This window comes from Pectinophora gossypiella, chromosome 1 (assembly GCF_024362695.1).
Source record: "Pectinophora gossypiella chromosome 1, ilPecGoss1.1, whole genome shotgun sequence".
In the NCBI taxonomy this organism is placed as follows: domain Eukaryota; kingdom Metazoa; phylum Arthropoda; class Insecta; order Lepidoptera; family Gelechiidae; genus Pectinophora; species Pectinophora gossypiella.
In genome coordinates, this window is record NC_065404.1 from 9297605 (window position 1) to 9313974 (window position 16370).

Consider the following 16370-nt stretch of genomic DNA (forward strand, 5'->3'; position numbering starts at 1 on the left):
TTTTACGTGTATAAGTAATTAACGAGGTGATGTTCTCCCAGCGAACCCGCTGCAGAGTTTATAGGTTCTTCGAGTACTAGAGAGATATGAGAACACGCCACACAGTGTACGAGAAGAACGCGAAAGGACGTCGAAGCTTATGTGTGTGCGCCTGTTCTATAGACACAGATATTGTACTAAGAATTATTAAAAACATAAAACGTTATATGTATAAATAAGAGTCTATTGGTGACAATGTGTTTTATTAGTTTAAACCTCTCCACATCGGTTCTTAAAAGTTATCACATCATCATCCATCATTGCTGCTACTAAAACTATCATTTATATATTATTTGATAAACTTAATTATATTCTTAATTATACCTAACAGTATAAAGTTCTAGCTACGCAATAAGGCCGCTTTTGTAACAACTATTACTCTGAGATTGTTAAAATAATGTGTTTCTTCAGTATCCAATAAGCACTTTGTATTGTATTGATGACAGACTTAAATGAGGTTGGGCCGGACATGCTTGTCGCATGCACGCTGAGCGGTACGCACGGATCGTCACGCGTTGTGTCTTATGATGGCGCAACGACATGGACGCTTGCCGGAGGGACTGGCTGGAATGCGCTCAGGATCGCGATGATGGGAAGAGGAAGAGGAGACCTTTGCTCAGCAGTCGGATCTTGTAGGCTAGATTAGACAAGATTGTATTGATAATTGAGAGTAGGTGCCAGTAACCAGCCATCCGAAAAGATATAAGTATATATTAAAAAAAATATCGAGATAAGATGTAAATATATATACCTAGTAGCTTTGTATCACATATTTAATCCCATAAGATTACTGCATTTATAAAACAGGCTGGAAGGTTTTCAATATTATGAAACAAAAATGAACCAAAAATGCAATTATATCAGTGGAAAAAAATATTGTATGTAGCGTGATTAAAATTGTGTTTTGAACTGTACATGTAAATGACAGATGTGATGTCAAGCAGTCGCCGTTCCGGGAACCGCTGTCCACGCTACAATTCCGGCCCGGAACAAGGGTGGATTATAAGAAATATTTGTACTTAATCATAGTTTAGTTATGATTACCATTCTTTTTATTTAGAAGGAATTTTAATGTTTCTCTTTTTATATTGTCACCAGGTGTTAATATTTAAGTGTGAAGGAGTGATGTGTATCCGGGTATCCTCACCGCAAATATTCATAGCCAGTAATAAACTAGCTTCCTTACTAACCGGACGTTTCATTGCGCTCACATACATCTATCTCATTTTGCCGTACGCGTGTTTTTAAGATAATAATAATGTGAACGATAAATCATCAAAATCAAATATAGATCTATTATAAGCTTCGGAACAATCAGTTCGGAACTTCTAACAATCAGTGTGGCGTATGTTTCTATAACCACCTTCCAGCGAATTCTGAGTCTATCTCAACTCTCAAGCAAGTCATTCTGAAAGTTGCGAGCATTGCATTAATAATACATTTTGAATTCGTACTCGAAATGGGCTGTGATCGATATAATTACAACTTTAGAACTCTTAAACCTAAACAGGACAACAGGGAACTCACGCTGTAAGGCTGAAGATAAAAGTATCTCGTCTCCGTATTATAATGGAAATCATTTCCATCCTGAACACTGCCTTGGTCTCGTTTCGTAGCACGGTTCTCCAAGACAATAGTGTATTATAGCTCAATTTGCATAGCTTCTCTGTTACTGCACAAAGTACAAATGGCTTGAACATAAACTTGTTACAAACAAGTCTACTATATACTTAAAACTATTATAAAACGTGCGACCGCCATGCGCCATTTAACAGATTATTGTTAATTACATAATCGATTGAAGTCGTATTTTAAACTTAATTATAATCAGAAAGAAACTTAAATACTACACGAGTAGGTAAATAAGTATTTTTTTAATTATTTATTATAGGTACCCATATTACTTATGTTTACAGCGTACCTATCTATCTCTAATAATTTTATCTGTCTGCCGAGTACTGAACTAAGCGTCTTCAAAATTAACGAATTTAGGACGTCATATCTCAAGTTGAATTTTACATACCTATGTTGTTGTGTGGGAATGAACGTGTAATTATTATTTGTTTCAGGAGATGGGCGAGATACACGAAAAAGTTGTCAAGAACGCCTTGAGGTTGGTTCGAAAATAGTTGATGAGGTTGTTAAGATGACGTCGCCAAATATGGACGTAATGAACTATTTAGTGGCTACAAATGTGAAGACGAACAGCGTATGGGATGCTGTCAATAAGTCGGAGCCTGGCACTGAAGACAATCTCAATGTCTCCAAGACAAATATCACTAATTACCTGTTACAAGATGACGAGTACATTTTTGACAGAACCGACGTCAGAGCCATATTCATTACCCTGTATACTCTTGTGTTCTGCTGCTGCTTTTTTGGTAAGTACAAACTCATAAAGTAAAACCTCTATTTATGTTATACTCGTTCTTGCTTACTCACATATTCCATTTGCGAGATAAAGTCCCGTCACATTTACTTTAGTGAAAATAGAATGTCACTTTAGAAAGTAGGGTACCTATTACAGAAAATTAAGGTGTCTGTTCTAAATATGTAAGAGCGGTGGAAATGTGTGGATAATCGGTATTACTAGTACATTATATCGCACACGTTTTATCTGCTTATCTACGAAATTTAAGTACTATATGGATAGAAGACACATGAGGGTACCGGAGTACTCTCAAATAAATTAAAGACAACACGCCCGATGTGGGCGGAAACCACGCATAAACCTCGATTTGAGAGAAACGGCCTGAAGTCAGTCGGCTGCTATAAGCACAGAAGGAGGTGCTTTCGGGCATATTTTACGAACTGGCTGAAAGCAATTCTGCAGAGCACAACTCTAGTGCCTTCCATCTCTATAGAATTAAAGTTCTTTGGCTTAATAATCATAAAGGAAGATTCGCAAAATAATAATAGAATCAAGTCTTATCTGTTATAAAGCTGTATTCTGTTTGTTAACGTTCGGTTTAGCAGACTTAATAGGACTTAAGTAGCCGGTGGAACTTCAGAGTTTGATCCTACTTCGCAGTTGACTTTAACAAGACTTTAAAAACAAAGAGCTTGTCGCATGGACAGTGACAGGAGGCGAGCAGCAGCAGCTTATATAAAATTAATTTGTACATGTGTGCCATTATGACTAGTTATAATTACGGCCTGGTACAATATGAAAACAGTATAATGTTTTATAATAGAACTGATCACTGCTTTACAACGTTCTAAAATCAGTTGATTTATTTAAACTGTTAACGTACATTGATGCACTTAACATATACAGCGCTTGATTCTGCTGTGTCGATTTGCGGGGCTGTTCTACCTCCTGTTCGGGAGTTTAAATCAATATAAGTACGAAAAATTTGGCTTAAGTTATTACCTTGAGGTTTTAGGTCGCAGAAATGTACATTTAAATTCGTTATTTTTGTGCCTACTAAGTAGATATCTGTTGATTTAATTTGGTTAGTCCGTCTGAGACCTAGTTTGAGTAACGGATGATTATAATATTGTATACACTATACTAATACTTACAATACGATTATTATACAGAAATAGTAACAGACGACAAAAAGGCCACAATCTGTCAGTCTCCGTGATTAATTATAAGATTGTTACAGTATAGACGCGTGGGTAGGTATAAATGTGATAATGTATTTCACGGACCGTATCATCTATATTAGATGTCCATGACATAATGGACACATAGACATATTTCTACGTAATGTCTAGACTACGTAATATTTATAGTTGAACTGTTCCGATTTCAAAAATTTTTCGCAGTCGAGATAAAACTAGAACAGATTAGGTACCTGTATATCGTAGCCTTATACCTAGTGAAAATCACGGAATAGAAGAAAGAGGTTGGAAGGGCCAAGTGAGCGCGAAACGCGCGCCGTACAAGTATGAGCAAATATTTCTTCAACTTTGAAAAAGAAAAATAAAAAGAAAAAGAAAAAGAGAAAGAGAAAGAGAAAGAGAAAGAGAAAGAGAAAGAGAAAGAGAAAGAAAAAGAAAAAGAAAAAGAAAAAGAAAAAGAAAAAGAAAAAGAAAAAGAAAGAAAGTATTTATTATTAGAGGACGCCACAGTAGTATAATATAAGGTATATTATAAGGTCGTTTTATGTATTATAATATAACCTATAGGACAATAAATCGAATATCGACTATCATGCAAGGAGATCCCTCTTTATCACAGGAAAGCTAAAAACCCTAGTAACAAAACAATAATTTTGTATGCAGTATCTTACGAAAAATAATGATAAAATTGCAGCCTATCACATAAAATATACATTGCCGGTAAAGTGGCTATGGAATTTGAATTTAGTAATCTGTTTGCGGGAGTAGTAGTAAAAGAGTGTGGGGTTGATCCGGCGACAGCGATCTTCATACAAAATGCGCGTTAGGGTCTTTCCAACTTCTTTCTTCTATTCCGTAGTGAAAACATACATACATACATAAACTCACGCATATTTCCCACCGGGGTAAGCAGAGACTATCGAATTCCATCCTGACACACTTCTCTTGCTTCCTCCACACTCATCAATCGTCCCAAACACGCACGCCGCGCCGGTTCAGAGAAAACATCGCAAGAGCCTTTTTTTAAATCACATTATGATGTCATTTTCTTCACAAAAACCTCGTTTTCATTCAATTAATTTCAATCCGGCTTTTTATACTTAAAGTTATTCAAAGTAACAATATAACATTTCACAAAAAAAATATGGTTTCTCAAACTTATCTACAGGTTTTTTTAGCACCGTAACTGTCTGTCATTACATTTTGTAGACAGATACAATAAACAATATAATATTAAGGATAGATAAGTAAACAAGGTAAGTGAAAATGTAGGTAGTTCGCTCGTGGCAGGTATAACTTAAAAAAAATAGGATGTGTCTGCAGGAATCGTGAATATACAGATACGAAGGTCGAAATATCCACCTGAAACGTGTGTTACCTAAAAGTTAAATTAAAATTGAATATGCATATTTTCCTTTACAGAACTTGTAATCGGATATTACACATGAAAACACCTAATTAATCCAACCAAATTCGAATGGATACCAACTTGCCTCTATAAAATTTTGTAGTATTATTAGATACCAATTAGGTAATATGGTCGTAAGGCCCAAAGTCCTTTTAAAATCCAAATCCCATTATTTAACTATTGTGTCTGGAAATCCGGGCCTTACAAGGATATGGAAAAAAAGCTCTCTGAAATTAAAAAGTATTTCTTTTTATGTTTACCTACTATAATGATGTTAAGCATATATTCAAATATAAAAAAATGACCTTTTTTACTGGAAACAATCTGACACATGCCTACATAAAAGCTCCACAGCTTTTTTGTTTTCATTTTGGCTATTCCGCATAATAGAAGTCCGCTTTGTAGCCCATTGTCACTGCGAACCCAGAAATGTTGGAGTAGGCACTTGTACATTTTTTATCCGTTCAGCTAGCTTTTTTACTTACTTGCTGCTAATAAATTTGTAGTTCAATCCTAAAATTCTTCAGGGAGATTGCGATATAGAACAAAAAATAAACGTAATTAATTTCCAGGTCGTAATATTTCATTTTAATTGTATTGGGATTTATGTAATGAGATTTTACTTGCAATTTGTTTACCGCATTTATGAATTCTTATTAAAAGTTACAAATTAACAATATAACTGTCAGTCAGTGACAAATATTCCGATAAGAACGTAATAAAATATCGATCATGCGATAAAACGTGCAATTTGTAAAGATTTCTCTGGAAATTTCCCGATGATCGCACACATGTCTTGGCTGAAAGGAAAAGGATTACGCATTTCAAAGTATCTATGGTTGTCAATCTGTCAGGCGCAATACTATTATGTGCTCATCTGGCGATGCACGGACTAATGCATTGTGCCGTCAGCAATTTAGGGCATGCAAATACACCGCTGTTGCTCCATATGCCGGCTCATTCTCCACGCCTCATTCGTAACATTTCTATTTAGTCTAGAAGCTGCCCTACAATGTTCCTCAGACACACACTCATTCAGATGCATGCTTTTTTTTTTTTTTTTTTTTTTTTTTTTTTTTTTTTTTTTTTTTTTTTTTTTGACGTGACTTATTGTAGATTTGCCGCAGATGGCATTAACTACTTGGCCGGACAAATGGGGAGCGCTGAAGGCTCTCACCCGGTACAACGTTTAAGACAACAGGCCTGAGGGTGCCCAGTTGGGCGCGAACCTCGGCTCAGGGCGTCGTCTGAGAGGAAAAATATTTGAAGGGATTAATCGACCCTAGTGGGTCGATAGCGATAAGCGCTGAATGAGGGAAATCGTCGACCACGCCGGCGGGGTCGGTATCGGGGACCTGAAGTGTTTGGTGTCGCGAGCTGATTGGCTGCCTCTATGGCTAGAGTGATCGGGTCGTCGGGATCGTATATTACGTCCTTCGGACGCCGATACTTTTCAGTACCGTCCCTAAGCGGAATGTACTCGGAAGCCGCAACTACCAGGGGATTTGGGTGGTGCGGAGCAGAATCGAAAAAACGTTTGGAAGCTAATTTGAGCCATTGGGCAATGGTTGGCAGACCTAGGTCAATGTGCAGATTTTCATTGCGAAGGAACCACGGAGCTCCCGTGGCTTTCCGCATGAAACGATTTTGTATTACCTGTAGACGGTGAATTTGAGAGGGACTCGCGTGAGCGAAAACTACCCCTGCATAGGTCATGATCGGACGGATGCAAGTCGTGTAGATTTTCACCTTATTCCTAAGGGACAATTTACTTCGCTTGTTAAGGAGACAGTGAAGACGGCCCATTACAAACGCGGCGCGATCGCGCACACGTTTGATATGGGCCTTGAAAGTAAGACGTCTATCTAAGACTACGCCGAGATATTTGACTTGCTCCTCCCAAGGGATCGGCTTGCCAAACATCGTGATGACTTTAAGTTGACGGCGTGACCGTGGCGTGTTATAATAGCCCTTTGAAAAGTACACCGCTGCACTTTTCTCCGGGTTTACCTCGATTCTCCATTTGCGAAACCACTTGCCCAGGCATTGGCCGCGCGTTGGAGGATTCCGGTCATCATAACTCGACCACGACACGAAGAATAGATGGCTGTATCATCCGCAAATAAAGCTAATTCGGTATTAGGGGATTTGGGAATGTCACTAGTATATAATGAAAATAGTAAAGGGGAGAGGACGGAGCCTTGTGGGACTCCGGCATGTATCGGGTGCGGTGACGAGAGCGTCCCCTCCACGCGGTAGCGAAAGGTTCGATTTGAGAGGAAGTCTCGTATGATGTGCACGAGACGGTCTGGCACTCCCAGTGAATAAAGCTTGTAGATCAAGCCGTTGTGCCAGACTTTGTCGAACGCTTTCGCCACATCGAAGAAGAGCGCTCCCGTAGCGACAGGTTTTTTTAAGTTTAATTTACTAGATATATGTTCAACAATACGGTGCACTTGTTGAACGCAGGAGTGTTTGGTTCTAAAACCAAACTGCTCTGGTGGAATAAGACTATTGGATTCGGCGTAGTCCCGTAATCTAGCAAATATGAGCCGCTCATAAACCTTCCCCATGGAATTGAGGAGACTTATGGGGCGGTAACTCGAAGGTTCGTTTTTAGGTTTCCCAGGCTTTGGTATACCAATTACAATTGCTTCTTTCCACTGCTGTGGAAAGACGCAGTTGCTCAAGGCGACGTTGAATATTGCCGTTAGTAAGCAGATGAGGGGAGCACCGAAGTTTTTAAGGACACGATTCGTGATACCGTCTGAGCCAGGGGCTTTTCGGGTATGAAATCTTTTGATAATACCTAGTACCTCTTCGTCAGTTACCTGTGGAAGAGGAGGATCGGTGGGAGGTACAGAAGCCCTACGCTGAACTTCACAGTTCACCGTCGAGAGGTGCCTACGATCGATAGGGAGAGTGCTGGGCGAGCATTGGGCTTCGAGACTGTCGGCAAGGCATTCGGCTTTTTCGTCATCGTCGAAAGCGGGGGGTTGGTTAGGCCTATTGAGAGGGGGAGTAGGAACAACCGTATCCTTTTGAAGAGACCTAGACAGCTGCCAGATGGCCTGGTGGTGGGGCTCAATGCCGCTCAAAAGATTATCCCACCGATTCTGTCGCATGTCATTTATACGTTTTCTTACAGTATGCTGCAAGAGACGCAAATGACGGCGACATTCCTCGTTGCGATTGGAATCATATGCGCGGGTGGCTGCGTTTTTCTCCGTTAGCAGATCACGGATGTCGGTAGGCAGTTTCCAGCGATGGTCTTCCATCTCCGGAACCTGTTTTGAACTTTCGTTCAAAACCGACCTCACGTGATCCGTGAGGGAGTTAATAGCTGTCGAGGCCTCCTCTAAGGAGGTTATTTCTACTGGGATACTATCTAAGTATACTGAACTGGAAGTCTGGAGGCCTTCGGCCACCTTCTCCCAGTCCAGCACTGTCTTAGGGGGTGCTGGATTATCAGGGGCGTCTAAACGGGAGCCTAGTTTTAATATAACAGGTCGGTGGTCGGATTGTAACTCGTGTAGTACTTCTATAGAACATAAACGTAAGTTTATGTTCTTTAGGAGCGCCAAGTCGAGTATTTCTGGTCTGTGGTTCAAGTCAGGGGGATATCTAGTGGGCTGCAATGGTGTTATTATATCATAATAGAGGGGCTCGGCTAGAGTTTCTAATACCCTGCCTCTTGTGTTTGTTGTTAAGCAACTCCAAGAAAGATGTTTAGCGTTAAGATCGCCTGCAACTATGACTGAATTACTGAGATTAAAGAGGGCTTCGAGGTCACTTCTAAGTAACCTCTTAGAGTTATTAGGAGATAGATAAGCCGACACTAGTGTGATTGGCTGATGTCCTGTCATGCCTACTCGACAGATCGAAGCCTCAATGTCAGTGAGGGCAGGCGGGTCTATGGGTATACAGTGAAGTGACTTTCTATAGTAAATGAGAGTGCCCCCTTTGGGCGCAAAGATCCTGTCGTTTCGCACTAAATTATAATTCGCCATCTTGGGGTCGCGATTAGAGGGTTTGAGGAAAGATTCCTGCACTAATAAAATATCTACCTGATGATGTTTTACAAACTCGTGAATCTCTGCACGTTGACCTAAGATGCCATCAGCATTGAAAAAACCTATTGTAAGGGAACGCGGTTTGACTCTACTTTTATTCGTACAATCCATTATTAGGCTTTAAATTGGGACAGGGAGTCTACTAAACTGTCGAGTCGACTAAGGACCGACTTAAAGAGAATACTAAATTCCCTAAACTCGTTGACAGGAAACGCAGAGGCCTGAGGGGCCATCGTAGGAACCGAATGAGGCGCAAGGGTGGCTGCAGGAATACCTAAGTTGCTACTAGGTTGGGCGCGGGGAGTATTTGTGGGTCGGACGATTGCCGGGGGACGAATCCATGCGGATGGACGCTGCGGCGAGAGTTTGGTCTGCGTGAGTGGCAGAGCCGGGAAATCGCGAGTAGAGTGCGAGGAAGGGGCCATATGGGCCTTAGTGGGACCGGGTTGGGAAGCTGCAGCGCGGGCTGCCCTTCGGTGGGCTACCTTGTGGTGGGTGCGTGGAGCCTTGGTGCATCCGCGATAGTTCGCAGGATGACCTTGCTGACCACACAGCACACAGCTAGGGGGTTCCACCTCGTTTTTGCCTCTAAGGCAATCCGAGGTAGCGTGATCACCTAGGCACTTTACGCACCTAGGCTTAGCATGGCAATGCCTACTAGAATGTCCGTAAAGTTGGCATCTATGACATTGTGTTGGGGGGCCTCCCTTATGGGGAGTTTCGACTTTGAGGCCAGATAGACCGCAACAAGTCTTCAGGTTGAAGATCTTCTTGCCCTCATCCGTCCTTTCTAATATGACCGTGACCATGTCGTACGGGACCTGGCCACGACCGCGATGCATACGGTGCACCTCGAGTACCGGAAAACCGTTATTAACAAGGTTCTCCTTAACAAGAGTGGTTTCCCACTCCTTAAGGATTCCCTTTATTATGATACGGAGGATACGTTCCTCCGGGAGGGCGTAGGTATGGAATTGTATTCCTCTACCTTTCAGAATTGTAGTGAGCTTTCTATGCTCAGAAGATGACGGGACTTGGATTTTGATCCCATCTTGAGTCGTGCGGGCGCTGGTGATGACGATGTTTTCCTCTTTCGCCCGAAGGGAGACTTCGTTCCACCTATTTTTTTCCCTCATATACAAGGGCGGAGGGGTAGGACCTTTTGGTACTTCAGTGCCGCTGGTGGCACTTTTACTATTGACAGCCTTAGAAGGGCTGGAAAGGGCCTTAGGGGCCTCGGTGATGGAAGAGGGAATCGACGTTCCCGAGGATGTCTTCTGAACCTTAGCAGGCTCAGATTCGCGGTGACGGCGGGCTCGTTTTCCCTTACGGCCCTCCACGAGCGTGAATATGTCCTCCGAAGAAGACGACTCCACACACTCCGACGACGAATCGGACTCGGCAACGTCCATAAGGACATTGCACGATTCCTCATCGTCACCGGCGAGGAGGGAAGCAGGGGAAGGGGATGACGCGCGCGACTGAGACGAAGCAAGAGACGCGGCGGGGCGGGCAGACGCGGTAGGCCGGGCGGGGCCGGGATACGACGTGAGGGACGCGGCTGGGTCGGAGGTTGCGGGGAGACAGGGTGACGACGCGCGGTCGGCACGAGGACTACCAACGCGGGGCGCGGAAGGCAAGTTTACCGCTGCAACTTGCGGTATTAATCTGCATAACTTAGCGTAGTTCGCGCTATCCGCTGCGATATGCGTCAAAATGATGTCACCGAGTATGGCCTTCAGCTCGGCGCTGTCGGCCATTTTTACGGGACGGCCAATCTGCTATAGAATAATTACCACCGCTTCGCAAAAGCGTTCCTCAGAGAATAAGCGGCACAAGAAACTCTGAGGCGATCGCTCACTAACTTTCGCAACTCGAGTGGGATTGCTCGAGGGTGTGTGAGAGTGAGTTTTGCCTCTTTGGTTGGGGTTAACAAAGAGGATGTGTGCTTATGGTGTGCCCTAAGCTGGTATCCCTTTGCCGATCTTATTGTGCAAGAGGGTTCCTATGCTCTAAGTGCGGAGGGTTTTTACACCCCGAAACACGAAGAGAAAAGAATAAGGGGTAGAGATTGGTCACTCTACCCCGGGTGACAGCTAGGGTCGACTAGGGTAGACCCCAAGGCCGGTGGTTCTAGCCCCGTCCGGGTAATATGCCTGCCTCAAAGTGAGGCAAGCGGACGCCCCAGGGCCACGTCCCACTCAGCTTAGTTAACACCGCAAGGTATCCACTGAGGACCACGAAACTGTGGTTTTAGTTAAAATCGATGCAACTGTAAAATAACAGTCGTTATTTTATCCTTGAAATTTAGATAAGCCAGCAAGTTCTGAGAAGAACTATTGTTGACTCAATGAATGGCGGCAGGGTCACGCCAGCAGGTAGCCGGCAGACAATGGCGGCACGGGGCGCGGGGCGCGCGGCGGGGGGCTGCGGGGCGCAGCGCGGGGGGCTGCGGGACGCAGCGCAGGACCTCTGAACAAACGACCGTTCGGAACGGCCGCTCGACGCAGAGTAACAGATGCATGCAAAAGCGTTGATGTATATATGTATGTATGCAACGAGTTTGCGACGTGATTTGCTTTGGTAAAGACTACCTGTTTATTGGTCACCCCAAATGCATTCAGCCAACAAGCAGCCAAGCACCCAATTAACTGTTTATTTGTCACATTTTGTTGAAAAAAAAAAATGCAATTTTAGACTAGGAACGTAAAGCCGCATGTGGAGATAAGGTTTTTACGAGCAACGGAAAAAAATACCTACAAAAAAATAATAATAAAAGAGTTAAGTACCTACAAAAAGTGAAGTGGGTATGTGTTTACGCGGCACAGATTCATTTATGCTGAAGTTTAATAAGTACTCTACCGTAGCATCAATATTTTTTTGGCTTTGTTTACGCTTGTGTCATTCATTTTTTTTTTTTTTTTTCGCAGGTATGTAAAATACTGTACTGCTGGATTACTTATCTTCTTGGGTATGTCGGTAAACAGTGCTCCCCATTTGTCCGGCCAAGTAGTTAATGCCATCTGCGGCACATCTACAATAAGTCACGTCAAAAAAAAGGTTAACTCGTAAAATGTGGGCTAAGGGATAAATTACCATTACTACTTATAGTGTTTTGTCGTGTATTTGAGAATGTTATTCTGATTTCAGGGAACCTGCTCGTGATCCTGGTGGTGACGTTGTCGAGGCGGCTCCGGTCAATAACCAACTTCTTTCTGGCGAACTTGGCGGTGGCAGATTTATGTGTCGGAGTGTTTTGTGTCTTCCAAAATTTAACCATATATCTTATACCCAGGTGAGTAAATTTCAACAACCGGTAAACATTTTTGTTTTACTTTATAAATAGCCTCTTTGTGAATATAAACATTAGAGTATATCGTCGTATCGTGGACGTTTCCGTTCATTGTATTAAGCATTACAAGGGAGGGAAAAAGGAGAAGTAGATTGTTGCAGTCAGATCCATTCTGAGTAAATGTATCCCAGAGGCAATCGGGAAACCGGTTACTGTTTTTCTCATGTCTGACTGAATCTATTCCGTTGGGTTGTTTTCTCTGAGTGTACCTATGTACACTTGTCATGGCAGGGATAGTGGTTCTTGTTTCATTTCCCAAAAGGAAAAAGTCTGTTAATACAACATTTCAAGCAGAAATATCTTTGTTGTGTTTCTTAGAATTGATTTTCTAATTGGAGTAGGCGGTTTTATTATTCCCAATTGCTTGTCTTTGGGAAATATTATTCTGAGTTTTTTTTTCTGGTCGTTATTAAAACTTTTCCCGAAGATCCATATTATTATGAACCATTGTGATGTTGAAAAACCTTTTATTGTTTATACATATTATTTACATAATATTGTTCTTGTTTGTAGCACCCTACACGCGCCTTTGATGATATTCAACTGTTTAGGGTTAATACAAGATACAATACCGTATTGCGAGGTGAGGTCGACATATTTTAATATTTTGCCCCATAATTATCTCGAGCATGTCCATAATGATGTGTTGTAGTAACAAGGGCAAAATAATGCTGATCACGTGTTTGTTTGATCAATCCCAAATGAGCGTTGTGTTTACATTCGTTAATGGTACCTTCGATCTATAACATTCCATCAATATCGTTCGGAATGCCGAGAAAATTAAAATAAACACTGTTGGAAAATATTTCTTCATTCACGTCCGAGAGAAATACTTCTTCGATCGGGGGAATCTATTATTGGGAAATGTGTCGTTGGAATGTGTTGGAGCGTATTTTAGTGCTGCATTATAGTGTGGCACCTACATGTAATCTGAGCCTTGAATCCCGATGAGTACGTGAGTACACTATCGATGCTTTACGTACTAATTTACTGAATTTTCCCACTGGGGCTGTGCTATGACGTTCGTTTTGTCGCATTTGCGGACTAAATCCCCGATGTTCATTAGCTCGGTAAAGCATTCCAAACATTAAATATGTTTTAACCTATAATATGGGTCACATTAATATGTGCCTGCAAATGTCCTTTACAAAGTGATAGACTTTCGAGCGATGGGTCCGTTTGTCGTGCGGTCATCATATCCACCTAAATAAAGACTTTAAAGCGAATATTACTTGAAGCAAAATTAATGTTTTTTTATGTTTATTTTTTTAAATTATTTTCAATTCTATACTTGTGCGATAGCAAATTCCACTTGATATTAACTCAGAATAATTACTTGAATCACCCCCCTCAGTATTCTCTACGATGGCACTTACAGCCCGAACAAGTACGTGTAGCTGTTAGTGACACCGTAAATGGCGGAATTTTCTTGTCAGAAAATTAATGAACATAGTGTTTTGCTATTATTTTTAGTTCCGTACTTTTGCGACGGAAAATTCTACTTGATATCAACTCAGAATAAGGTCTGAATCATTTATTTATTTATTTTTCGTTACCATGTCACTAACAGCCTGTATATATTTACCTCATAAATCAATTTCGTTAATCTTGAATTGTCATCATAAATGTTCTATTACGCGGAATTTATGTTAGTGTTTGGCGCTTTAAGTACTTTTATTACAGTGCTTGTTCAGTAACGATAACATTTGTGTTTGAAAATTTGCAGCTGGCGCTTGTTACTAAGTACATCCGATATTATAACGTCGCCAAAGGAAAACCTAGCAAAACACCAAATTTATTTCATGTCGATAACGTATTGACGTACGAATCGAAATACAAAAAATATTCCACAGCTTTCTCTCTTCAGAAGCGATAATCGCTATCTGGCCATTACTCTGTATTTTTCCTCCATTTCTCTGTTATTTTATCGAAAGATTCATATTTTTAAAGTGAATCGTTTTAGGGGCAGACACAGTTCAAGTTTGAATTTCAGGCAGATCTGGACCCTATCCAATTTTATTCGCATTTTTGGTAGACGACATAACACCTACGTCGAATATATGTGATGCTGCACCAATGCGGAGTTATATAACATTAGGTAGAGGAAAGTTTCATAATAAAAGTGACACGGTTCTATTATTTTCTAAGCTTTTCAACATTTGTGTTATTCGGCTTGCATAAAAAGTGTTTTGCTGGCACATTTCCAAACATAATAGCGCGGGTATTGCACGTGTCAGTTTGTGTTTCGGCCGAGGTTTTAGGCACAGGCACTCGTCACAGAGCACCGAAACGGGCTTTTTCCTGACGTTCTGCTTGTGCTTAGATTAAAGAGAAAAGTAGCTAAAAGGCGTAAGAAAAATATGACGTTTGTCACCATTTAGAAGTTTGTTGCCGAGTTACAAGAAGTTTTAGCGCCTGTTTAGACCGATTTTTTTTTAATTTGGCCTCCCTTTGACGTATTCTTGTTGGTCTTCGAAACTTATATGTTCCAAATTAAAATTATTGTCGTGATGCAATATGCTAATGTTCGCGTAACATTTTCGCAATTTGCTCAAGGTGCGTCGGTTTTAAAGGAGAGTAAAAATACTTTTAGGGGGTATACGTAGGTAGCAATAAGAATATAGATAATGAGAAATAAAGGAAGTAATCACATACAGAATGCGAATACGCAGTCGCATACCAAAATTTACATTTAGCTTTGACATTGTTTTAAACAATTACAGTATTCCAGGAAGGAAATAAAAGGCTTCGAACAGTGACGTGGTTTCGAGAGCAGGGCAGGCAATCGAAAAATATGGGAAAAAGAGACAAAGATTGTACTGTTTTCATGTGTTATGTCTGATTATTTTAGTTCTGTGCAATAAAGTATATTTGATTTGATTTGATTTGAAAGATAAAACGTAATACCTACATATTTCAAATGAGTGGAAATAATTATTTTTGACCTTATATCTATTTAGAATCTATCGATTCAATAAAATGTAATAATAAACAAATAACCTAAGACCCTTGTAATATTTTCCACATTATTACGTGTCAATGCTAGTATACTAATATTTACACAAGCAAGAGCCATATTCACAATGACGTTAACAGTCATGACCAATATCATGTACCCACTTTAGAACGCTGTCGTACTATCATATTTGACATTTAATGAGATTTACGGTTTAATTTGCCAAAAAAGTTAATGTCACATGGTTTCAAAGTGTATACATATAAGTGTTCGTGACTGTACAACGAATACACACTACTATAGAAAAGCCATGTGTAACCATGGTAACCGTAAATGAAATTTCGTAATCCCTATTCACGTTAGATAGCGTACCGAAAGCTTTTTAGTTTAAAGTGTTTAATAATAAAAATAAATACAAATGCCAAAAATGTACGCTAGATGGCGTAACGAGTATAATATATTATTTTTTTGTTGTAAGATTTATTTTTGTATAATTAGAATTAAATTCTCTAATAGACAGTGATTTAATGCCTACGTACCTATATGAGATGCACCGTGGACGCCACTGGCCTCGAAGTAGTATGGGTGGGTACAGTCATGACCAATATAATGTACCCACTTTAGGACTCTGTCGCACTAACATATTTGACATTTAGTGAGACTTACAGTTCCATTTGTCAAAAAGTTAATGTGACATGGTACCAAAGTGTACACATATTAATGCTCGTGACCGTACATAGGTTATGTTTGAGAATGACGTGGGACTTTCCAAGCTACGTTCACAAAAAGCAATACCTATAGATGACGTTGTACATACATACATACATAAACTCACGCCCGTTATCCCTAATGGGGTGGGCAGAGCCACAAGTAATCAAAGACAACTTGCAGCCACTGTTGATACGATGTCGTAAGCTGGATATGATGAACCTTATGGTGATAAGGGATCAGCCTATCGCCCATAACATTAGT

General features: G+C 40.8%; 1 protein-coding gene across 1 annotated transcript in view; it reads left to right on the top strand.

The window, feature by feature from the left end:
• The first annotated feature begins 2117 nt into the window (after positions 1-2117).
• LOC126367309 (trissin receptor) overlaps positions 2118-16370 on the top strand; it is an 80587-nt gene continuing 66334 nt past the window's right edge. The window contains exons 1-2 of the mRNA XM_050010776.1: positions 2118-2420; positions 12241-12385. Of these exons, the coding sequence (XP_049866733.1) occupies positions 2186-2420; positions 12241-12385 (380 nt within the window). The 5' untranslated portion in view covers positions 2118-2185. The remainder of the gene's footprint in view (positions 2421-12240; positions 12386-16370) is intronic.